The 25,475-nt window shown below is 41.0% G+C and overlaps 1 protein-coding gene across 7 annotated transcripts in view; it reads right to left on the reverse strand.

Annotated features, from left to right (window-relative positions):
* The window catches only part of LOC122564829 (beta-amyrin 11-oxidase-like), a 119,983-nt gene that overhangs the window by 23,462 nt on the left and 71,046 nt on the right, over window positions 1-25,475 (reverse strand). For 6 of the 7 annotated variants that reach the window (XM_043720149.1, XM_043720144.1, XM_043720137.1 and 3 more), the window contains 3 exons: window positions 23,488-23,632; window positions 11,376-11,486; window positions 9,252-9,379 (listed from right to left, as the gene is read on the reverse strand). In XM_043720149.1, coding sequence (XP_043576084.1) covers window positions 9,252-9,379; window positions 11,376-11,486; window positions 23,488-23,632 — 384 coding nt within the window. Of the gene's footprint in view, window positions 1-9,251; window positions 9,380-11,375; window positions 11,487-23,155; window positions 23,203-23,487; window positions 23,633-25,475 lie in introns of those variants that run through there. The other variant, XR_006316022.1, reaches the window with a different exon arrangement.

Here is a 25,475-nt window from a genome sequence, read left to right on the forward strand (position 1 = left end):
ATGCAATTTCACCAGGTTCCCCATTTCCTCTCCACCCACCTTATCGCAGTCCCAACCTTCCAACTCGGCACCGCCCTCTTAAACGGTCCTATCTGTCCATCTTCCCTTCCACCTATCGCTGTCACCCCCACCTTCATCTACCTATCGCAGTCCCAGCTACCTTTCCCCTAACCACACTCCCTCCCATTTATCTCTCAACCCCCTCAGCCCACAAGCCTCATTCCTGATGAAGAGCTTATGCCTGAAACGTCGATTCTCCTGCTCCTTGGATGCTGCGCTTTTTCAGCACCACACTCTTCGACTCTGATCCCCAGCATCTGCAGTACTCACTTTCTCCAACTTGTGAGCAATGGAGTGTATACCAATGTATGGTAATAGCACATTTGCTTTTGCCTAGCAAAGGAAAGGAAAATAGAGAGCAAGCTCCCTTAAACCTGTCCAAATGCTTGATTCCAATAAACCTTTTATCAAATGATAAGAGGGATCAGGTCCCCGGAGTCCTCTGTCACTAGTTGAGCTAAGCAAAATAAACTTGGTAGGGAAAAAGGGTGCATCTACAATTTGTTTAAAATTCAAATTTCTAAAGACTTCCCTAAAAAAAATAAGTTGTTTGGCATTATTGTAGAAAAAGGATACTTTTTTTCCCTGCAGAGCAGATTATTAGAACATAGAACATTTTATCAGAAGGGCTTATTGAGATAGAAACTGCAGGGTAGTTTTCCAATTTCATGCTACCAATGAAAGTGACTTTGCCGAACATTATTAATCTAATTTCATTTTAAGTATTTAAGAAGAGTATTAGAGGATATTGGAAAGGGGCACTAGAGCAGGCATGTTCCAGTTCTAAGTTAAAGAATGAGCACCAACACAAGTATGATGAACCAAGTTGTCTCCTTTACTGTAATTTTCCATGATCCACCTAAAAGGAAGCTATAATCTAAACCTTGAAAGCCCAGGACAGGCTGTTCATGCCTCGAGGTCCAATCAAGCATTGTTTTTGCATTAAGGATGGCACAGCAGCAATTTTAAGCATCCTTATTCTTCTTGATTGCTTGGTATTTCAGTTTTTATATTAAAGTACCAAAGCGGCATTTGAATTTTTAACAACCACCAGAAGTAAAAACAAATTCTCTACCTTCACTGGCAGTAACAGATTTGGAACAAAGGTATGTCTTGCTAGGTCACTTCAGAGGGCCTCAAGAGCCATTCAGCGTGATTGCGATACCAGAATCGCGTGTGTCTGAACAGCAGGTTATCTTCTCAAATAATGCGCAAATCTGCTGCTTTATTAAAATAATACAATCAGGTCAGGACAAAGATGTTCAGACCTGCTTTCAACCAACTTAAACAGTTTGAGTGCATCAAACACTTGAACAATTGCAGCAATAGCCACAGGAACACTCAGCAACCAATTCTTGATGGTTCGTTTGAGGGGGCGGGCGCTGAGTGGGCAGGGGTGAGCCATGTTCAGCCACATGTGACAGAGATGGCACTAACTGGAGTTTTACATTTCAAAATGGCAGCTCTACCATTAATTCAACAATACATGATGACCGATGCAATGGTCTGCTTTCATAATAGCAAAGTCTATTTACAAAAACTACAAACAGAATTCACAATTAAAACTAAAATCATCTCTGCTTTAAAAAGCTATGTATTTTCTAGCAGGAATGCCCGTTTCCACACTAAGGATTCTATGGTATGGGCCAAACACAGACGAGTGGGACTAGTTTAGTTTGGGAAACTTGGTCTGCGTGGACTAGTTGGACCAAAGGGTCTGTTTCTGTGCTATATGACTCTAAAGAAGTAAAACACTATACACTGTTGTGGGATTTTTAGACGTGATCAACTGAGGATCATGTGGGCATGAAAAATTACCTTGTCTCCATTCGGACAGGGGCCAATGGTGGCTCCGTACGTAATCTTCTATTCTACATAATGAACATACTGATCCCAATGCAGTAATGAAATGTAAAATTTGCCACCTCCACTTATAGTCTACTGCTTTCTATCCCATCCTCAGTTAATTTTATTTTAAGCGAGTTAGCACCTGTACTGAAACAACAGAGACTTATTTTAGATAAATCAATTTATTGCTCCCAGCTGTTAAAAGACAGTTTGAAAAAAAGAGTTTAATCCTCTGTTCAAATATAACAGTGGAATGAGCTAAGGCTTTTCACCTGATTAGTGCTCACTTAGAAATAATTTTAACTATGTCATTTAGCATCTAATAGAATAATCAGTGTTGTTTCTTTAGCTATATTTCCTTCAATTTTATGCTTCAATATTTTTGTTGGATACAGAAATGAAAATCACTAATATAAACATGATATAACTGCCACTCTTTTAATTGCTCATCCAAGTCGGAAGAGCGTCAGTTCAAGCCCCAATCCTTGAGCTCATTATACTGGCACTTTAGGGCAATTTGGAGACAGTGCTGCATTATCAAAGGTATCAGCCTTAAGATTTATTCTTTCAGCTTGAGAAAACAGTTATCAAGACTATTCGATAAGAAGCAAGATATTATTTTGATGCTCTGATCAAACCTGGACCTGGCTTATTAAAGGCTACTCAGTCAGTCAGTCATCTCATTGCTGTTTGAGGCACTTTGTGGTGTACCTGTTGCTAAGTTTGCCCACATGACGATGACTACACTTCAAAAAGCATTTCCTTAGCTGGGACATTTAAAGGAAAGTGCTTTCTTTACCATAGTAACCAATGCGTAGCAAAGTAAATAATTAATGGACATCCACAGCTGTGACATCAACATACAGATTTTATACAGAACAAAATCATCGAAAAAGGAGTATGTCTATCACAGGGTTCGAACAGGCTAAGGATGAAATTTGTCTAGTCCTGACAATCACGTCAGCTTCAATGAATGATCAGAAGACCCAAAAAACATCTGGATAAAAGCCAAACCAGTCCATATACATACACAAGGAAGAAAGGAGACAGACCTAAATCCAGTAAATACAAAGTCATAAAAGTTGGATGAATTCTATTACTGAGGAGGCAGTGGATTTGTAAATCCGGAGACCCACGCCAATGTTCTGCAAACACAGTTTTGAATCCTGACACAGCAGCTGGGGATACTTAAAATTGACAAAAATTGGCACTGAAAATTGTTCTTAGTAATGGTGACCATGAATCTATCAATTGTCATAAAATACTTCTGGTTCAATAATGCCTGTTTACAGGAGGAAATCTCCCACCCACATCTGGTCTTGCCTACATGTCTATCTACCTCCTGATCTACAATCATTTTGATTTTTAACTGCTCTCTAAAACAGTCGAGCAAGCCACACAATTATATTCCAGCTTGTTACCATCTTCTCCAAGACAACTGGAGATGGAAAACAAATGCCAACAGCAAGCACATCCCATAAAAGAATAAATAGATGAACATGCCTGAAGACCTGTAGGAGACCAATATGTAGATAACAGCCAGTAGCTTTGCAACTCTAGGCCTTTTGCCAATTACCTGAAACATATTGGCAAATTTATTGTCAATTGCTCATAACATCTGTAACTAGATGTACAGTGCAAGATAGCACCAAACACCTTTAGTAATCTTATAACAATATATGAAATACTGATTAGGACACTTCCAAAGCATCAAGTTAATGTGTGTACATAAGCTAAGTTACAGAAGTTGCGTGAGCTGGTAAATGAGGATACTGTGGGAGCCACTTTACAGGCAACACATCAATCTACTCCCACCTCCAACTGGGACAAGCAGAGATCTTCTCTTCCCAATGAAATCTGGGAAAGATTTTTCACTTTTTCATCCACAATTCCTTAGATAAACGAAGCTGTCCATGTCCATACCCATACCCACACATTCAAGACAAAACAGCCCACTTATTAGGCAGCTCATCTATTAGCCTGAATATCGAATCCTCCATCAGTGGCTGCAGTCTATAGAAATGCTGTCTTCAAAGCTTCATCTAATTATTAAGACTTAAAAAAAAATTGCTTGTGATATCACTTGATTAGTGCGACATTCTTGTCAGTTATTTTATACAGAAACTTCCATGTTCATTTAGAACTGATTAACATCTCCTCTTTGAAATTGATTTACCTCATCTTTTAAACTTTGGTATAGTGAGAATAGCTTTGTCTCTCAACAAGGTGATTGTTGGCCCATGCCTCACGTAGAATCTTGAGCATAGGTTGAAGCCAGAGTACATAATGGAGGAAGTGCTGATAAGAGCCAGTCTGCAGATGAGATGTCAAACCAAAGTATGCTCTCTCGTAGGTGAATGTTAGATCCTTGAAATTATTCAAAGAACTACTTAGGAGCGCTCCTGATTTCCTAGCCAGCACTTCTCTTAGTGAACCAAAGTAGCTCATTTTGTCTTGCACCTCACTGCTATGTGTGAACTTGCAGTGCCCAAATTGGTTGCTGGCTGTTTTCCTTACAAAAGTGACTTTGCTTCCAAGTACTTTAAGGAATGTGAGGAACTTGCGAACATGCAGAATGTATGAAATGTACTGTGGCACTGCAAATTCTTCAATTCTTTACTGCTTGGGGCCTTGATGATGTGGTCTCTACACATTTGGGTTAAAAAGTGTGGTACTGGAAAAGCACAGCCAGTCAGGCAGCATCTGAGGAGCAGGAGAGTCTATGTTTCAAGCATGAGCTCTTTGTTAGAGCTCATGCTCAAAACGTTGACTCTCCTGCTGCTCAGATGCTGCCTGACCGGCTGTGTTTTTTCAGCACCATACTTTTTGACTCTGATCTCCAGTATCTGCAGTCCTCACTTTCTCCTCTATACATTTGGGGCCTGGCTCTTAAATTACAAGTAGCTGAAAGTTTTTGTCAAACCTTTCAACTGTGAACATTAGAGCAGTTTAATAAAGAACTGGAAAATTGTCAACAAGGGAAACTATTCCTCAAATCACCCAAATAAGCAGCACAAATGAAGCTTCTGCTTTCTTCAAAGGGACTCTGTAGGTTCTTGAGACAAATGGGCTATTCATGGATTGCGTGCTAGTCAACAAATTCTTCACTCATGATAGGAAGCCGCATTCTTGGCCAACAATTCTGAAGGCTTCATGGTATCTTACATAATATTTGCCTCATGGCTTGTGCAATCATGTGACATTGTTTGAAATAGCTATCCTAATTTATGTCCTTCCACATGACAATACAGGCATAAGCCCACCTCATTCAAAACATCCTTGAACTATTTTTGAATGTTCAGTTACTGCAGCAACAATGTAGCACAGTTACAAATGGAATTAGATTTAAACTACTAATATTTAAAGAAATATCAAAGATCTGGCACTCTTCGAGCACTTTTTCTTAAAAAAATAGTAAACTGCTGGATTAGCAAAATTAATTATGCTTTCCTAATTAATTTCTTCACAAGATTTTCAATAATCTTAACAATTTAGCCAAACTATCCAGAGTGATCAGAATTAACTCCCTATTGTAGCATTCAATTGTTTATGAAATTCTTCTGGATATTGACTTGATTACTCTGCTTGGTAGTAGTTTACCTGTAAAATGAAGAATTTTCAAAATCTATCCTAAACATACTTTTCTGTAGGTCGAGTCTGTGACACATAGTTTGACTGAAGACGTTAATAGCACAAAAGCTTAACTTCATATTTATCAGACTGTTCCCTACCAGACTGAAAACACCGAGTCTTTCCAGTCTTCTCACATAACTCAGTTCCCCGATACAAGGAACCAGCCTCATCATTCTTATCTGCAGATCAATGTCACCTGGCCACTACATTCCACACTCAGTACCAAGTTTCTTTTTTCACCCTAGCCCCATACAGGTTTAATTTGTACTTCTTCAGACTCTCAGACTGCTGATCTGGCAGTGCACTTCAACATGCAACAATTGCTGCTCTTTATCTGTGTGGATATGTTCACCATGAAATCTGTTACATCAACTTTAATTCATGAGGTGAGTAATTATATGGACTACCCTTAAATGCCCCCAAGATGTTGGCATGTCATTACCTTGAACCACAATGATGCCCAAGTAATGACAGGTACTCCCACAGTACTAACAACAAGATAATTCCATGGATTTTGATCCAGCAATTAAAAAAAAAAGCAGTGATGCAAAATCGAGAGAGAGACTTGGACAGAAACGTGGATGTTGTGGTATTGACATATGTATGCTCCCTTTCAATCCATGTGGTACATGTGGGTTTGTGAGATACTGATTTTGCACACACAAATCCTCTAGTCTGTCTGCATCCGTAGCCTCTTTAAAATTGCATTATTTATCTTATTCTTCCCATATAAATAGATGACTTCACACATCAAATTTCATGTCTCAAGTCCACTCCGTTTACCAGTCTCTTTCATACGTCCTATTGAAGCTTATTCCTATCCTCTTCTATAGCTCACAACACCCTCAAGCTATGCATAATTCACAAGTTCCTGTGGTACGTGTATGGAATGAGCTGCCAGAGGATGTGGTGGAGGCTGGTACAATTGCAACATTTAAGAGGCATTTGGATGGGTATATGAATAGAAAGGGTTTGGAGGGATATGGGCCAGATGCTGGCAGGTGGGACTATATTGGGTTGGGATATCTCGTCGGCATGGACGGGTTGGACCGAAGGGTCTGCTTCCATGCTGTACATCTCTATGACTCTAAGTCTAGGTCATTAACCAAGCAATGTAGTAATCCTAATAATGACCTACTAGGAACCACACTATATGCCTTCCTCTTACCTGCAATCAATTGTTTACTATGACGTTCCATTTTAACCCATTCAGCCAACTTTATATTCATCTTGCCCAAGCCCCTTTATTCTACTCAAATGTGCTTGCAAACCTGTTTTGAGACGCTTGACTAAATGACTTTTGGAGGTCCACACAGACTTCAACCACCACCTTAGCCTTATGAATCCTCTCATATCTGATAAAAAAAAATCCAACTATTTAAATATTTTCTTCACTGTCCTTAATCAACACTTGTCCATATGACTGTTAATCTAATCCAGATTATCTTTTCCAAACATTACCCATCACTGACTAGCCAGGAGTTGCTATGCTTATCCTTGCATTCATTTTTGAACAAAGGAGTCACATCAAATCATGCAGTCCTCTGGCACCAACTTTATATTGAAGGAAACTTGGAAGATTATAGCTGGTATCTGCAATTTCCACCTTTATTTCTTTCAATATCTGCTTATGCATCTCCCTGATGAATTGCCAAATTTAGGAAATGCCAGCTTTTCTAATACCCTTTCAATTTTTTGTTCAGCCTGTGTCTCAACTATCCAATTTTACAACATTGCATCTGGCTCTGCCACAAATGTTAAGTACTTATTTAGTTGCTCAGCTGCCCCTTTACGTTTGGTCCCTAATTGGCCCACTCCTCCCTCTACCATCTTTTATTATGTATTTGCTGCTTCACCTCTCTTACTTTATTTTGTCGCAAGCTTTGACTTTGTTAATCCTATCTTTTCTCTGTAGGAACATACCTCAACAATAATGAAACCATCACCTCTTTAAACAGGCAATGTTCTGTACCAAAGCTTCACCTACCAATCTTTGAAACGGACTACTTTCCAATTAAATATTTGTACTCCATTTCTCATTGTCCTTTTCCATAGTGAATCTAAGCCTTATGATACGACAATCACCAATTCCTAAATCTTTTTTCAACTGATACCTGTCCCAAACATTATTTAGAACCAGGTCTACCAAAGCCGCCTCCTTCATTGGACTGGAAAAAGGTCATCTACAAGTTCTCCCGAATATACTGTAGAAATAGTTCCCCATCTCTCCTCTTTATATTATTACTATCCCATTTCTATTAGGGTACTGAATTCCCCTGGTCACCACACTATATTTTTCCACCTCCATTTCTTAGAAATCTGTTTAACTTCCTTGAGTTGTTAGCCTACAAAATACATCCCTGTTGGCACTCTAATCAAATAGATTGTCCTTGAGCTTTCTTGTTCATGTTTAATCCATACAGTTTGCAAAGATCCAACCTTCGACATAACTGATCCCAATTTTTAAGGAGTCCAAAATCCTCTCACCTGCCCCATTTCCAAAGCCACAGATTAATTTCCTTGACCGTCCCATTTCTCTACTTATTAGCAACCAATACATCAAGTAATCTGGAGAGGACTACCTTTAAGATTCTGCTGGCTAGGTTCTTTCCCAACTCCTTCAATCTGCCTGAAGTATCTCAGCTCTCTTTTCACCTACGATGCTGGTGCCGACATGGGTGTCAACTGTTTTTTCTTCATTCTCCAAAACAGCAAGCCGTGACATCCTCCATTCTGACAACAGGCTGGTAATGTTCCAGCTTGGATTCCCATCTGTAGTTATTGAAACTTCTACTACCTTAGCTCTACATTAGCCATCACTATTAATTTCAGAATCTTCCTCTTGCTTGCCTACAACATTTGAGCCAGTCATACTGCTATGGACTTGGCTCTGGTTATAATTTGCAAAGGGACCATCACTCTGGTCAATTTTTAGAACCAAATTCCAGCTGGGAAGAAAGATACATTTAGGGGCCTGCTGCACTACCTGCTTGGTCCTCCTTGATTATCTAGTAACCTATCCCTGCTCTGCCTGAATAAGTTTAAGATGTAGGTGTATCACATCCAGAAATGTGCACACATGAAAAGCTAAGCTTGCCAATACACAACGTGACGTGAGCTACCACTTGGATCTTAAATCTAGAGCTCCAGCTTCAGCACTTCCTGCATATACCATCATTGTCCAGGACATGAACAGGACAGGAGTCCAATCTACAACAGCATGGGAATTCCATCAGACTGAGATGCTCTGCGATACTTCTCTTTTCCCTTGTACCTATCATCTCAGTCAGGTTTTCCAGCATTCAGACTGTGATTGTTTCATCTTTGAAACACTTGAAAGGAACTGAAGAAAACTATCAGGGGCTGAGATATTGGGCTTGTTAGAGATCAATCATTTTCATTTCTCCAACTTTTTCAACATCATGGAATACGTGCAGCACCTATATTTCCAATTTTGTAGTTCCTTACACCTATTTCCTTTAAGTTTCATTAATTGTTGCTTGTACCCAGTGTAATTCATTATAGTTCCAAGTCACCTCTCAATTTCATTGCCTATCCTAATTTGGTACTATTTGCACATTTCATTCATTTTGTCCTAAATTTCCACGCCTGCGTCATTAATGGAAATTAGTAACATTTAATTTTCCAACAACAAAGCACAGCTAAACAAAAGATTGAAGTTATAAGAGCTAAATTAAGAAAGTACAAACCTCCCAGACCATCTTTCAGGTTGGAATTCGTCAGGATCGTCAAAAATTTCAGGATCCCTGTGGACAGCAAAGGCGACGAATAATGCTAAGTAACCCTTCGGGACCACGTAACCACAAAGTGTGGTGTCCTGTTCGAAACAGCGTAGGAAAGCAAAGGTTTAAAAACATGCTCAAATTAGAAAATAATTTTGAATTTAGTCTTCCATAACAGAAGTCAAATAACTTACAAAAAAACCCATCTTATCACACTTCTCAGGACATTCCCATGAATGACCTTCAAAGTGTGGACTCCTGTTACAAAGGCATAAACTGCTGCATCTTAATATGAACAATCCGGATTACTCAAAATCTTTGTCGAGCCACTGAACAGTTGTGTCATACAAGACAATTTGAAACTGAACTGCATAAGAAATCAAGACAGATGAAGAAATCTTTAACAGGTAGGTATTAAGGGCTATCTTAAGGAAGAAGAGACACACACCGACAGAGGATGAAAACCTAATTTTGCTGCTTAACCAGGAGCTAATAGTAGGTTAATGATTCGAGTATTGTTGTGTTGAAAGAATCAAGTCAACAAAGGTATTGATGAGGATTTCAGCTGGAAATTCTGATGCAAGGGCAAATATACAGAAGTTGAAGTGTGGTTGACAGCTTGTCTTGGCTTCAAAAAGACACCAAGGTTACACAGCCTCAGGCACCAGGAACAGGTATGGTGGTGGTTATGGCACTGTGTTTGTGACTGAAAGCAAGACAATGGCTTTGGTCTTCTCGATATTTTGTTGGAAGAAAATTTCCTATGTCAAATATTGGATGGCAGACCACGAAGATGTCAAAAAAAAAAAGAGATCATGGTGTTGTAGAGTTAGGTATCATTATATGTGGAAACTGTGTGTTTGTAGATGACATCCCCAAGGGCAGCATGTAGATGTGAAATAGGAGGGGGTCAGGAGTAGATCCATAAGGGATACCATAGGTAGATGTGGGAGCAAGAGGAGAAGCCAAAGTAAGTAATTCCGTGGCCAAAATTAGATAGACAGGGAGGCAATGGCCTCGTGGTATAATTGCCAGACCCTGAATTCACGGATCCAGGTAATTTTCTGGGGACCTGGATCCCCACCATGGCAGTTGGTGGAATTTGAATTTAGTACAAAAAAAAACCCCACTGGTCTATGGAGACCATGAATCTGTTGCTGATTATGGGAAAAAAACAAGGGAAGCAAATTTGCTGCCTTACCTCAGGGACTCAGAAGACTTTTGGCCTGTAGAACTCAAGCAAGGAAAAGCCGTAATCAGACGGTTCTATCCTTACATACAAAGGAGCTCATGAATTTCTCACATTACATTGAAGGTCAGGTTGGAGGGCAAGGGGTTTAAAAACATTGTTCACAGTAGAACAGAAATGCTGGGAGTCATGTTCACATGCCAAAATGATCTTGAAACAGTGAACAGTCTGGGCAGATGAATGCAGAACTCAACAGTGCTTTACAAGCACTGGTCACATTAGCAGTGAATGACTGAAGCAACTGGGTGCCATTCCTCCACGTTGTGAATCTCAGGTGGCAGAGATGAGAGGTGCACCAGGGTAAACTGCCAAGGTGAGAAAGAATGTTTTTAAATGGGGACAAGGGCAAACATGGAAGTGGATGCATAACTCAGCAGATTAGTGGACAAGAAATGTATCAGTGAATGAGAGTCAAAAAATAGTTGAGTTGGAGTTTTCAAAGTATGGTTGTAAGAGAAATTAATTCCAGCAGTGTACAAAGACGACCTAGGGTTGGTGCAGGAAGGGGAATCATTGGAGAGTGATAAGAAGAAACTGATTAAACTTATTTGTACTTGATATTACGAGAGTAGCAAGATAAAGGGTGCCTGTGACTATGAGTTGGGGATTCACTTAGATTCCTGAAGTACTGCAACTCTCCAATCTACACATAAATACTGAACGCCTGTCAATGTAGTAAAACCTTTTAAGGTGGTTTCACAGGTGCAAACAGTGATTTTGCTATTTAACTGGCTAGCTCCTTCAATTACCTGGTACAGGCATAAAGCATTGTGGCAGCACTGCACCATTTCACTATGAATAAGTTTATCATTAAGTAGTAACTGTTCCAGGAAAGTCAATACCTGCTTTGCGATTCTTCGACCCCCAATAAAGGATGGCCAGAGTCTTTCCACCTCTAGTAGCACATGGTTCAAATAATCTTCACTTTCTTGAGCTCGTTTACGGAGGTCAGTCTAGAGGTAAATGTTACACTGAAAATCAGCTTCAATTTAAATTAAATGTGGCCACTAGCGTAGCAAGGGCCCATTCTGGCAGTGAGTCAACTAATGTCTGCCCCTCTGGATTGCAATGATCACCAATCTATTTATAAGTTTCATTCTGCACATTCCCAATAAATTGTAGTTATAATTTTTAATACTGGACTACAGAATATTTGGATACTTCAAAAAATCATATCCAGCAATAATGGAACCATTCAGCTTGTGAGTTTAAGTGACCTTGTTTGAATATAGACTTTACTTTGCTGCTTGATCGAGGCATTTTTTGAAACAAAATTATATCCCTCAACTTGCACAGTTCCTAATCAATAATGTAGTTTGGTCTGAATAAAGACCATTAAATTCTTGTGTTATGTTGGCCTATACCATCGTAAATTCAAACATTGCCCCTTGTACAACTCATATTTCCATGCTGTGGTGCATGTTTCAAGTAAAAAAAGCAGCTTGTTTATAATGCAAAGCATATAGCTTATCATCATAGGTATGGAATTATTGTAAGTTAAATCTGACCATCAACTCCCATCCACTTGGTGGCTTTTCCAATATGATCAACCTAGTCTAATCCCAGCTTCCTGTATGATTGCATGTTCTGCTTATTGCCCATAAACTGTAATATCCTATCCTCCAACTGCAGTTTCCTTCTCATAATTATTCATATCCTACTTAGTCTAAATTCATTATCCTGCTCAGTCTCCACCCTTAGTAATTGCACTTTTTCGACTAAATATCCAAACACATTCCAAAAGAATTTAGGGGCTAAAGTTACCAATTTCTGCCTTGTTCTACTGTAAGAACTAAAACTATCAAACCTCCACGAACACCAAGCAAATTAGGGTACACCAAACTGGACGTTGAGTGATTGCATTACATTCCATCAATTAAGTCAAAATCTGACATAGCAACATTCTAAAGGACAAAGAGTGCTCCCACCCAGATGATTCAGTCACTACTGAAACTACCACCTGAGAGAATCCTTAAGAAAAGGAATGCTTTCACAAGCACTCAGCCCAGAGAACTTGTGATTTTTGTTTTAAAGTTCAGTCATCATTATCATATAATTCAACATAGCAATCAATGTACAGCACAGTTCCATAATCAGCAGTTAGAACACTCTGCTGATCTGCTGGGTACTGATGGTGGGGAGGGAGATTTAAATGCTAGCCATGACACAGAAGAGATGGGAGATGCCCTGCTATTACATTTCAGAGTTTGTGTATTTTGATCAAGTATTTCAGGGTAGGGTTTTGCAAATCAGTTCAAACATATTAATTGTAAAACAGTCCTATACATTCCTAATACCTATACTGAACTTGCAGTTCTGGAATTGTGCAATAAAATGTGCAGAGCAGCACAGTGGCTCAGTGGTTAGCATTGCTGCCTCACAGCACTTGGGACCCAGGCTTGATTCTAGCCTTGGGCGACTGTCTGTGTGGAGTTTGCACATTCTCCCCGTGTCTGCGTGGGTTTCTTCCGGTGCTCCGGTTTCCTTCCACAGTCCAAAAGATGTGCAGGTTAGTTGAACTGGCCATGCTGTTCGGTGCATCAGTCAGGGGTAAATGTAGGGAAATGTGTCTGGGTGGGTTACTCTTTGGAGGGTCGGTGTGGACTTGTTGGACCGAAGGGCCTGTTTCCACATCATAGGGAGTCTAATCTAAAAAAGATTAGAGTTAGATTAGACTGGAAAGAAAGCTTTAATACTCATGTGCATTAAAAAAATGCAGTTATCTTTGTGGAATCAAATGCAGCACACCAAGTCCTGCTTGGTTCAGATGTCCAAAGTATTTGACAGTTCAAACCCCGTTTAGTCTGACAGAAAACTGACTACAAGCTTAACAGCATTAACTGAAAAAAATGTTTTGTGTTTCAGATTGGACTGGTTCAATTCCTGGTAACATACCAAATACTCATCTATAATAGTACACTGTTTTTGCCTGTCTGTACTTGATTAATCAGGTGGTTGAGTGTGGCACATATGTCAGAGGGTCTTGAATCTTATTGCCTGCCCCCTTTTATCAGTTGGACCAAACAATTTTTATACTTGCAACATTTGTGTACGGAATGCATCAGTAATGTTTTAATTGACCAACTGTCATCCTATAGGACAAGTCCCACAAATCTGAGTTGTCTTTTGCTTTCAAAAATCTCTGTCTACAGGTGCAATGGGTAAAATTGTCCTAACAATTCCCTGAAGGTTTACTCCAAGCCCACTTCAAGTGGCATAGGAGGGAAGACATGGGAAGAATGCAAAAGCACGACTGATCCAGTAAGATATCCCTGCAACCACTCCCTGCCCGAAGTCAACGCATTAAAAGAGCAAAGCTTAAACGTGCCTCATTTTGTCAGTGTTGCCTTGTGTTTATTTTGGGTGCAATTGATTCTGCTGAAGTTAAATCAGATGATTTTCAAGCTGTCAATGAAAAAAATTGTTGTTTGTGGGCCTGGGAGGGGTCTCTCAGGGCCATTGAGATGAGATGAAAAGGTAATCTCAGGGGAGAAATGGGAGAAGATGGTATAGGAATGATGGAACAGCAAATAGGGACAATAATTGAGGGAGCGAGGGTAGGCAAAGGGAGGCACTGGATAGGCAGGGCTAGTATGGGAGGAGTGGATGTGATGACATGTCTGGTTAAGTGAATCTTTTGCTTAAAAGCTAGTCAGTCAGTCAGTCATTACAGACTTACCCAGGTGGTGGTGGGAATTCGTAAGTCACTGTCTGGTAAATGTAGTAGAGGCAGAAACCCTTATAACATTTAAGAAGCATTTAGATGTGCATTTGCAATGCTAAGACATAAAAGACTATAAGCCAAGTATTGGAAAATGGGATTAGAAAAATAAAGTGCTTGTGTTTGACCAATGCTGACTCAATGGGGCAAAGGGCCTTTTCTGTGCTGTAAATCTTGATGACTAAGTATTAATTTCCTGACATGTCCTCATCTTTGGAAGTTTAGGATGGGGACACTGTTGGATTGAGACTCAAGTCAACCATGATCCCATTCATTACTTCCTGCAAGAACTTAAGACCCCATTTAAGCCACCACTCAATCCCACCCAATGCTTAAAAAAAAAAGGTCTGGGTGGATTAAAATATTAGAATGACCTGACACTTAATGTGTGGCCATAGCTCTTACTTCCATTTTGGCAGGTACTGAGTAACACCCTTGGCCCAAGTGAGGACTTTGTGGAAACAAACTGGAATATACTGACATTTTTCAGAAGCCTTGGCAGATGTGTTCTTTGTCCAGCACTAGCCTCATTAAGAGTAGCATGCCTGAAAGAGGAGCTGGCCCAGAAGAGGGATAAATAAAGGGACAAGGGAAGTTACTTTGGCCTTGAGTAGCAGAATCTCAAATTTTTCTTTACATCATCAGGAGCGGAGGCCTTTCCTAAAGTTAATTAGAAATGTTCATTCTGGGAATCACAGGTGGGATAGTTTGCTCTGGGCTGTGGCTGAAAATGACCTGAGGATAGCTTCCATGTCAAGTAAACCAAAGTTCCCCCTTCAGAACAGACTTACAGTATACACCACTGGCGATGTGCAGCTTTAGTCAAAGCACAAGGACAAACACAGATTGGTCAGTTAGATGACATGACAACTCTCAGCAAATTGTGATCACTGCTGCTTTACCACGAAGATACAGTTTTCCTTTTTAACAAGGCTATAGCAGGTTTTTGAAATAAAATCATTCAAGGGATGTGGTGATTGTTTGTTAGGCCAATGTTTGTTTCCACATTCTAATTGCCCTTGACAGGATGAGGAGGAGTACCCACAGTGTTATTAGGAAAGAAGTTCTGACCCTGCGGCAATGAAGGGACTTTGATACGGTCCTAAGTGAGGATGATGTGCAACTGTAGTGGCTTCTGGCTGAAAAGTTGTCACAATTTGAATCTGTGTTATGGGCCAGTGAGATCATATGAGAGTGGAATGTGGACCAGAGATCTACGTAAATGCATAATTTGGAGGTGGCGGTGTTGGACTGGACTGTACAAAGTTCAAAAATCACAAACCAGGTTATAGTAGTCCAACAGGTTTATTTGGAAGCACTAGTTTTCAGAGCACTGCTCCCTCATCAGGTGGTTGTGGAGTATGAGTGTGTAGGACACAGAATTTATTGCAAAAGTTTACAGTCTGATATAACTGAAACTATATACTGAAAAGGACCTGGATTGTTTAAGTCTCTAATCTTTTAGAGCGGGCGTTTAGTTTCAGTTCTTTCATATGTAAATCTCAGAACTTAAAGTACATTCTCAAGTGAACTTTAACAACAGGTGCCATGTTGGCCCAGATAATGCATTGAAGGCGTGAGGTACCCTGTGTGAGGCTGACTATACCCTAATGTTCAGACTGATTCTAATCTAAAAAAGGATTCACAGAATCTTACATGAATTCATGCAGTTTTTGAGCAAAATAAAATGTAATTCTGCAAGTACAAATTCACCTCACAAACTTGTGTGTATGCGTGCATGCATGTGGGTGTGCGTACACAGTGGGCGGGGGACAGAATGAGTGTCTGTGAGACAAGTGTGTGAGAAAGTGTGTAAAAGGGGTATAAGTCTTTGAGAGGGTACACCATGTCAGCGCACGTCTGTCTGTGTGCACGTAGTGCAGTGGGGTCACCTGTAGTGTGACATGAACTGAAGGTCCTGGTTGAGGCCACCCCCATGGGTACTGAAGTTGGCTATCAGCCTCTGCTTGGCCACTTCGTATTGTTGCCTGTCCCGAAGTTCGCCTTGGAAGATGGTCACCTGAAGGTCTGAGGTCGAAAGTCTCAGACCGCTGATGTATTCTGACTGGAGAGGCCATGCTCCTGTCTGATGATTGTTGTGCCGTGACCATTCATCCGTTGCCGTAGCCTCTGCAAGGGTCTCACCAATACACCATGCCACCAAGGGTCTCATCCTTGCCTGCAGAGTATGAGATAGACAATGTTGGCTGGGTCACATGAGTACCTGCCACATACATGGTGGGTAGTGTCCGCATGGTAATGGTGGTATCAGTGTTGACACTGACATGTTTTGCAGCATCTACCATGACAAGGTTGTATGGTGTTGTCCTGAAAGCCAGGCAGTTTGCTGCGAACAATGATCTGTTTGAGGTTGGTGGCTGTTTAAAGGCGAGAAGTGGAGGCGTGGGGAAGGTCTTTGCGAGGTGCTCATCCTCATTGAGGATGTGTTGCAGACTGCGAAGAACATGGCAGTTTTTCAGCTCCTGGGAAGTATTACCCTGTTGGTTGCAGCTTGTGTCTGTCTCATAAGGAAATCATTACAGTTCCTCGCTGTGGCATGTCAGAACTGGTGGTCGATAAGTTGGGCATCATTGAGTACTTCCAAATGCCCATATGTTCCCCCTCATCTGAGCAGATCCTGTATATGCGTAGGGCTTGTCCATAGGCGATGACTGTTTTAATATGTTTCGGGTGTATGCTAGAGAAGTGTAGCATTGTGAGGTTATCCGTGGGTTTGCAGTAGAGTGAGATGCTGAGGTGCCCATCCAAGAGTGAGACAGATATGAGAGAGTAGCCCATGGTGGGATGAAACTCATTGATATCACTGTATAGTTGTTTCAGTGACTCCTTTCCATGCGTCCAGAGGATGAAAATGTCATCAATATATTAGGTGCATAGTGTTGGTTGGAGGTCCTGTGTAGAGAAGTTTGAATCTGTGCAAGAAGGTGTTGGCATATTGGGATGCAAACTTGGTCCCCATGGCTGTTGTGTGTGTCTAGATGAATAACTGGTTGTCAAAGATGAAAACGTTATGGTGGAGGATAAAGCGGATGAGTTGTAGGATGGTGCTCTGAGATTGGCAGTTGTTGGTGTTGATTACTGAGGCTGTTGCTGCGATGCAGTCATTGTGGGGGATGCTGGTGTAGAGTGCTGAAACTTCCATTGCGACGAGGCACATTCCCAGTTCAACTGGTCCGTAGGTGCTGAGTTTCTGTAAGAAATCTGTAGTGTCGTGACAGAAACTGAGGGACCCCTGTACAATGGGTTTCAGGATGCCTTCGACATAGCCAGAGAGGTTCTCACACATGGTCGCATTGCCTGATACGATGGGAAGTCCTGGTGTGTTGGCTTTGTGTTTCTTCAGAAGGCAGTAGAAGTCACCTACGTGAGAAGTACATGGGATGAGGGCGGGTTGGGAACTCTGAAGGACTGGATCCAAAGTCCTGATCAATGGGCTCTCTTTGGTCGGATTGCCTGTAGTGTTCCTGGTTGTTCAGTTGTCAGTACACTTCCTTGCAGTAATCTGTTCAAAATCACACAACACCAGGTTATAGTCCAACAGGTTTAATTGGAAGCACTAGCTTTTGGAGCGCCGTGCCTCCACAATCACCTGATGAAGGAGCGTTGCTCCAAAAGCTAGTGCTTCCAATTAAACCTGTTGGACTATAACCTGGTGTTGTGTGATTTTTAACTTCGTACATCCCTAGTCCAACAATGGCATCTCCAAATCATTGCAGTAATCTGTTCTATTCAGAATGTCAATGACTCCTTCTTTATCTGCTATTCTGATGACAATGTTGCGATTGGTTTTGAGAGTATGGATGGCGTTGTGTTGTGATCGGGTGATGTTTTGCTCTACCTTGGGTGTGGCTGATGAATCTGGCAATTATATATTTCCTGACGGTTTGCATACATGTCAAGCTCAGGGCAGTGCCCTCTGGTGGGGTCCAAGTTGACTCTTCCTTTGGTTGCCCCTCTATGGATCTCTGGTGACTGTTCCAGTTTCTCGGTGGGCTCACTGCTGGAATCTTGAAAGAATTCCCAGAGTTTCATTCGTCTGATGCACACATATAAGTTTGTGGGGTGAATTTGTACTTGCAAAAATTATATTTTATTTTGTGCAAAAACTGCATGAATCCATGCAAGATTCTGCAAACCCCTGACACAGGGTACCTCACGCCTTTAATGCATTATCTGGGCCAACATGGCAGCTATTGTTAAAGTTCATTTTGAGAATGCACCTTTAAGTTCTGAAATTTACATATGAAAGAACTGAAACTAACATGCCTGCTCTAAAAGATGAGAGACTTAAAACAATCCAGGTTTTTCTCAGTATATAATTTCAGTTACATCAGACTGTAAACTTTTGCAATAAATTGTGTCCTACGATGTTAAAAATCACAATACCAGGTTATATTCCAACAGGTTTAATTGGAAGCACTAGCTTTCGGAGCGCTGCTCCTTCATCAGGTGGTTGTGGAGTACACAATTGTAAGACAGAATTTATAGCAAAAGTTTACAGTGTGATGTAACTGAAATTATATATTGAAAAAGACCTGGATTTTTTTGTTAAGTGTCTCAGCTGTTAGAATGACCATGTTAATTTCACTTCTCACATTCTCAGGTGAGAATGTAACTTTTAAAAAAAAGTTTTGTGATTTACATATGAAAGAAGTGAAACTAACAGTCATTCTAACAGTTGATAGACAACGAACAATCAAGGTATTTTTCAATGTATAATTTCAGTTACATCACGCTGTAAACTGTTGCTATAAATTCTGTGTCCTACAATCTTATACTTCACAACCACCTGATGAAGGAGCAGTGCTCTGAAAGCTAGTGCTTCCAAATAAACCTGTTGGACTATAAACTGGTGTGGTGAGATTTTTAATTTTGTACTTAAATGCATGCCACCTATTGGTTAAATTGCAATGCTGTAGAATTAATTTAGCTGGTCTGGTCTGCTTTAGTATTTGACTGAGGCCATCTTGTGGCCTGAAGAAGGGCCTGTGCCCGAAACGTCGAATCTCCTGTTCCCTGGATGCTGCCTGACCTGCTGTGCTGTTCCAGCAATAAAGTTTCAACTTTGATCTCCAGCATCTGCAGACCTCACTTTCTCCATCTTGTGGCAAGACCTAATACTTATTCTGTAACTAAGGGAGTAGAGAAGGCAAACCAAATAATTTGACACCAGAGTACTAATTCTTACAGGAAGAGTACCATAGCGTTGCAAGAGAAAAAAAGGTCACATTTTGTTGGAGCTTTGCATCTTGCACTCATGATTGTCTACCTGCCAATCAATCAATATTCTCCTCTCTCTGCAAATTGTCCTATCAAGACAAAAGGCTTCAACAAAATGTATTTTTTTTAAAGCACTATTCAAACTCTGTACTCATCACTCTCGGCCATCACTCGCTAACGAGTACGACTTTCCACTGATGAAATTCTATGTCACTGGTCATTGGTTCATACATTTGTCAGATGTTTCTGGAAATGGTCTCAGACCTTGAGATCATCGGCATTGCTTTCTCCGGTTCCTTTTCAGGTCTTCCCCTTGCTGATGGGCATATCAGTGAAGACCACAGAAATTGATTGCTGCAAATTTTTAATTTGACTGATCATAAAATAATTGGAATGAGGGAAAAGTCAACTGTTCCTTCAAAGGCTGCAAAAAAACCTTTTCTTAGATCTGTAAACATCGAGTACTAAAATGTCCACATTAGATGTTAACACTCTTATACAGCAAGATGACAATCTTCTTAAAACATTAAAAGCTATCCTTGGACAAATTAAAAGGGGTAGCTCAATACTTAAAGGTTGGGTTCTATTGAAAGCCAGAAAACAAACCAGGATGGCAAAATATTTAGGATCTGGAAACTGAGGAATGCAAGAAAACTAAAGCTGGAGCCGCAGAGCTAAGAATTTGGATTCCAACTGAAAATGAAGGGGAGGAGAAATGAATTCCAGGAACAGACAAATGAGAGGAGAGGGGCAAGAGGAGAATTCAAGGAAAGGGAAAACAAGTTCCAACTGAATCACCCCCAGCTGAAAAGAAAACCCCAGTAATGGGAGCTCTGGTGGGGGAACCACACATAGATCATATTTAAAGAAGGAGGAGAAAGTGAGGTCTGCAGATGCTGGAGATCAGAGCTGAAAATGTGTTGCTGGAAAAGCGCAGCAGGTCAGGCAGCATCCAGGGAACAGGAGAATCGACGTTTCGGGCATAAGCCCTTCTTCCCAAAACGTCGATTCTCCTGTTCCCTGGATGCTGCCTGACCTGCTGCGCTTTTCCAGCAATACATTTTCAGCATATTTAAAGAAGGGGCAACTTTGTCACGCAGAGGGTGGTACGTGTATGGAATGAGCTGCCAGAGGAAGTGGTGGAGGCTCGTGCAATTACAACATTTAAAAGACATCTGGATGGGTATATGAATAGGAAGGGTTTGAGGGATATGGGCCAAGTGCTGGCAAATGGGACTAGATTGGGTTAGGAGATCTGGTCAGCATGGTCGAGTTGGACTGAAGGGTCTGTTTCCGTGATGCACATCTCTATGACTATGGCTGAAATGGCCAGAATGACAGCGCAGTGGTTAACACTACTGCCTCATTGAACCTGAATCCCTGGTACTATTCCACCCTCAGGCAACTGTCTGTTTGGAACGTGCTCACTTTCCCTGTGCCTGCATGAGTTTCCGCTGGGGTCTCCAGTTTCCTCCCACAGTCCAATGATGTGCAAGTTAGGTGGACTGGCCATGTTATATGGTCCACAGTGTTCAGGGATATGTATAAGAAGAAAAAGTTTGTCCAGCAGGCTAAGATAAAAGGTAGGGAGGAGGGACTTGGGGGAGGGGCGTCAGAAATGTGATAGGTGGAGAGAGGTCAAGGTGTTGTTGTGGTCTGGCGATGGAGGAGTCCAAAGACCTGCATATCCTTGGTGGAGTGGGAGGGATTCCTGAAGAAGGGCTTATGCCCAAAACGTCGATTCTCCTGTTCCCTGGATGCTGCCTGACCTGCTGCGCTTCTCCAGCAACACATTTTCAGCTCAGGGATATGTAGGTTAGGTGAGTTAGCCACGGGAAATACAGGGTTACAGGGACAGGGTAGGTGGATGGGTCTGGATGGGATGTTCTTCGGAGGGTCAGTGAGGACTTATTGGACCTAATGGCCTGTTTCCACGCAATATGGATTCTACGGAAATATTTAAGTTTGCCCATTTAATCTCCAAATTTGATGAAGAGGAGATGGATGGCTTCCTGCCTTTCCCGTGGATGACAGGTGCATTATATTGCTCACAATGGAGGGGTGAATATGGATTAAGTACTTTCAGGGCTTTTGAAGATGCTGTTGAAAAATTTGATAAAATTTCCAGTTCAGCTGATACTTTAATGACACCTTTTGGTACCAAACACTAACTCAAAGGAAGTTATTATTGATTACACCAAATGAATAATGCCATTATTCATGGCTTGATTACATTTAATTCAGAGTTCCTGCAGGTTGTTAAACAAATTAGAAAATCATGGAATTTTGCAAGTGACTCTTCCAGGCTGGGAAATATCCAAAAAGATTTGCCCAAGTCATTGAAAGTTAAGGAAATTTATGAATACATGAGATTGATTTTGTGAATAAACATTGGACAGGTTTGGAAGACCAACATCCGTGTTTCCCAACTCTCCACAATCACTTGCTTTGTGTAACTGGAATTCAGTACAGCTTTGTTCTCTTTCTCCTTAATCCTACCTGTTGCCACTGCTCATTTGCTGCATTGACTGTTCTTCCAGAAGTCTCCATCGGCCATGAAGCTGTCAACCAGAAACAGCCTAGTGCTAGGTAGCTGTTTGAGACACTGCCAGAACATCAATAATTGGCTGAGCATTAAGCACGAGATTTCCCATTTGCTCCTTTCTTGCTTTCTCATGTTAAACAAGGTGTGCTTCTTGGTGTCAGTGCATATTTATGGTTGTGGCAGTGGCAGACTTAGTGCAAGGTTCTGGATGTACTTTCTTCAGAAACACTGAACAGTACAACAAGGTAAAGCAAAGCAGGAGAAAACATCTACTGGAGGAGACCATGTGTAAGTATATATTTGAGACCAATTTACTCTAATCTTATGCAAGAGACCGACTTAAAATGTCGACTAAATTTTTTTTTAATAGGATGTTGGAGTCACCGGGCTTTACTGCCCATCCATAATTGTTCAAAAGTGAATGTCTTTCTAGACAATTTCAGAGGGCAATTAAGAATGAACCACTATAAATCACATGTTGGCTGACCCCGGTAAGGACAACAGATTCTCTTTTCTAAAGGGCATCAACGCACCAAATACACTTTTAGAACAGTTAATGATAGCTTCATGATAATGGAATTTTATTCTACTAAAGATGCAGGAACCCTGTTAAATTATTGAGAGATATTTCTGCTCCTTCAAATCTGGCCTTTTGTATATTCCAGATTTTAGTTACTCCACCACTGGCAACCATGCAGACAGTTCTAAAGCTCTGGAATTCATCTCCTAAACCTCTCCAGTCTCCCTTTTTAAAATCTACCTCTGACCAAGACTTTGATCACCTTCGCCAAATCCAATATCTCAAGTGGCTGTCTAATTTTGTTTGATAACATTCCTGTGACAGATTTGGAGAGTTTCATTTACAATCACACAAGTTTCAGTTGTAGCAATGAGTTAGATAATTTTTTTCCAGGAAACATCCATATATAAATCATCAAGTCAGCAATGCTTAATTCCACTCATACAGGAAAGGAGATAAATTAAATGGAAGCAAATATATAAATTGATATTTTTGTAGCCTAGCTTAGAGACTAAATTATGACTTTCTTTATTTATTCATGTTAGTGTAAAAACCATTACTTGGAATACTTAAACACTGATATACTAAAAATTACCTGAGGAGTTGCAAGATGACACCTTCAAACAGGCCATTCAGACAAAGCTACAGAATGGAGGAGAAATGGAGATAGTCGAATGAAAGGGTAGACCATAGCACAGAAAAGAAATAGTTGGAAGGAACAGGTCGGTAAATAGCATTAAAGAACAATCAGTAATTTTACTGGGGCAAAAGATACTCAGTCTGGAAGGAGGAAGAAATATATTGAAACCAACATTTAAATTAAATCGATCACTTTGATTAAGACGTACAGCCAGCAGAGAAACGATCTTGATCAACTTTAGTTACAGTTTTAGGAATAGCATAAAACAGCATATTTTATAAGTATACCTTGTCTGAGCCAGCGAGCTCCACTGTAAAGGAAGTCAACAACGATGCAACCGCCTTGGGGATTAGTGCCGAAATGAACAGAAGAAGATGCTGTGCTGCACTGGTATTTTCTGGGAATGGTATAGTCTTTATTTTGGAGATGAGTCTGTTAAAGTTATCAAGTTAAAATTACACATTTACATCAAATTTATTGATTATTATTGGAGTACTGTAACTACAAAGAACATGAACGATAGAGGTTTTCATTAGAAAGCTTGACAAAATGTTCGGAGATAGTGAGTAGCTATGAAACTGCTGATTCTATATCTGATAGAATGTTCTAATAGAATCCCTGCAGTGTGGAAACAGGCCCTTTAGCCCAAGTCCACACCGACCCTCCAAAGAGTATCCCACCCAAACCCATTCCCCATTACTCTACATTTACCCCTGACTAATGCACTTAACCTACACATCCCTGAACACTTTGGACAATTTAGCATGGCCAATTCACCTAACCTGCACATCTTTGGACTATGGGAGGAAACCGGAGCACCTAGAGGAAACCCACGCAGACACGGGGAGAATGTGCAAACTCCACACAGTCGCCCGAGGCAGAAATCGATTTCTGGCCCCTGGCGCTGTGAGGCCACAGTGCTAATCACTGAGCCACCATGCTGCCCCCATTCAATCTGCGATAGAATGTTTTATTCAAATTGATCACAGCTAAAAATTCAGGTGCTTAGTTTCTTTGGTTTGGGGGTGGGTGGTCATGATTCACAATCTGCCCATGTCGGTTCCAATGGAAATTTCCTATTCCCAGCCAATTACTGTACCTGTAGTGTGGAATTAGCACTTCCCTAATGCCGGTTTCCTCTGTGCTCACCATGGAGTTAGTCAAATATGCTGTAAGTCCAGTACTGGTTAAGAATAATCTGTCCTTATTTAAAGGGGAAACTGTACTGAATACATTTTCAGGAATTTAAAACATGGCAAACAAAACAATTCCAAGATAATTGATATAGCACAGAAAGCAACAGAGGTGGATAAGAACAACTGAGAGCAGGCACCCAGAGAGATCAGTTCCTGGAGTCTGCATCTGAATATCTGTCAGCAATATCATAGGAAGTTTAGTAACCTCACGTAGGCAATTAAAGTCAATGAATCAATTTTTATCAATATCTCCCACCATCAACCTCTCATGCTGCTCAAAGCACCAAAACCCCATTTATCTGGCAGCCATTTCACACATGCACCACCCTCTGCGTGAAAAGGTCTTTTATACCTTATCCCTCTCACCCTAAATCTAACCCCAGAGAAAAAACCTTGCTTACCCAAAATGCAGCACCTCACGTTTATCTAAATTAAACTCCATCTGCCATCCTCAGCCCATTGATTACAATGGGATCTTGAGCAAATGGATCAGAGGTAACCTTATTTGCTGTCCACCATACCTCCAATTTGGGTGTCATCTGCAAACTTATTAACTATACCTCTTATGCTCACATCCAAATAATTTATATAAAATGATGAAAAGTAGTGGAGCCCTCACCGATCCTTGTGGCACTCCAATGGTCACAGGCCTGCGGTCTGAAAAACAACCCTCCACCACCACACTCTGTTTTCTACCTTTGAGCCAGTTCTGTATCCAAATGGCTAGTTCTCCCTGTAACTGCTTTGAATCCTCCCACTTCCTCCAGACCAAAGGGGTAGCCATGGGCACACGTATGGGCCCCAGCAATGCCTGTCTCTTTGTTGGCTACGTAGAACAGTTGATCTTCCGTAATTACACCGGCACCACTCCCCACCTCTTCCTCCGCTACATTGATGACTGCATTGGCGCCACCTCATGCTCCCGCGAGGAGGTTGAGCAATTCATCAACTTCACCAACACATTCCACCCTGACCTTAAATTCACCTGGACCATCTCTGACACCTCCCTCCCCTTCCTGGAACTCTCCATCTCCATTAATGACGACCAACTTGACACCGACATTTTTTACAAACCCACC

The sequence above is a fragment of the Chiloscyllium plagiosum genome, chromosome 2, assembly GCF_004010195.1.
Source record: "Chiloscyllium plagiosum isolate BGI_BamShark_2017 chromosome 2, ASM401019v2, whole genome shotgun sequence".
NCBI lineage: Eukaryota > Metazoa > Chordata > Chondrichthyes > Orectolobiformes > Hemiscylliidae > Chiloscyllium > Chiloscyllium plagiosum.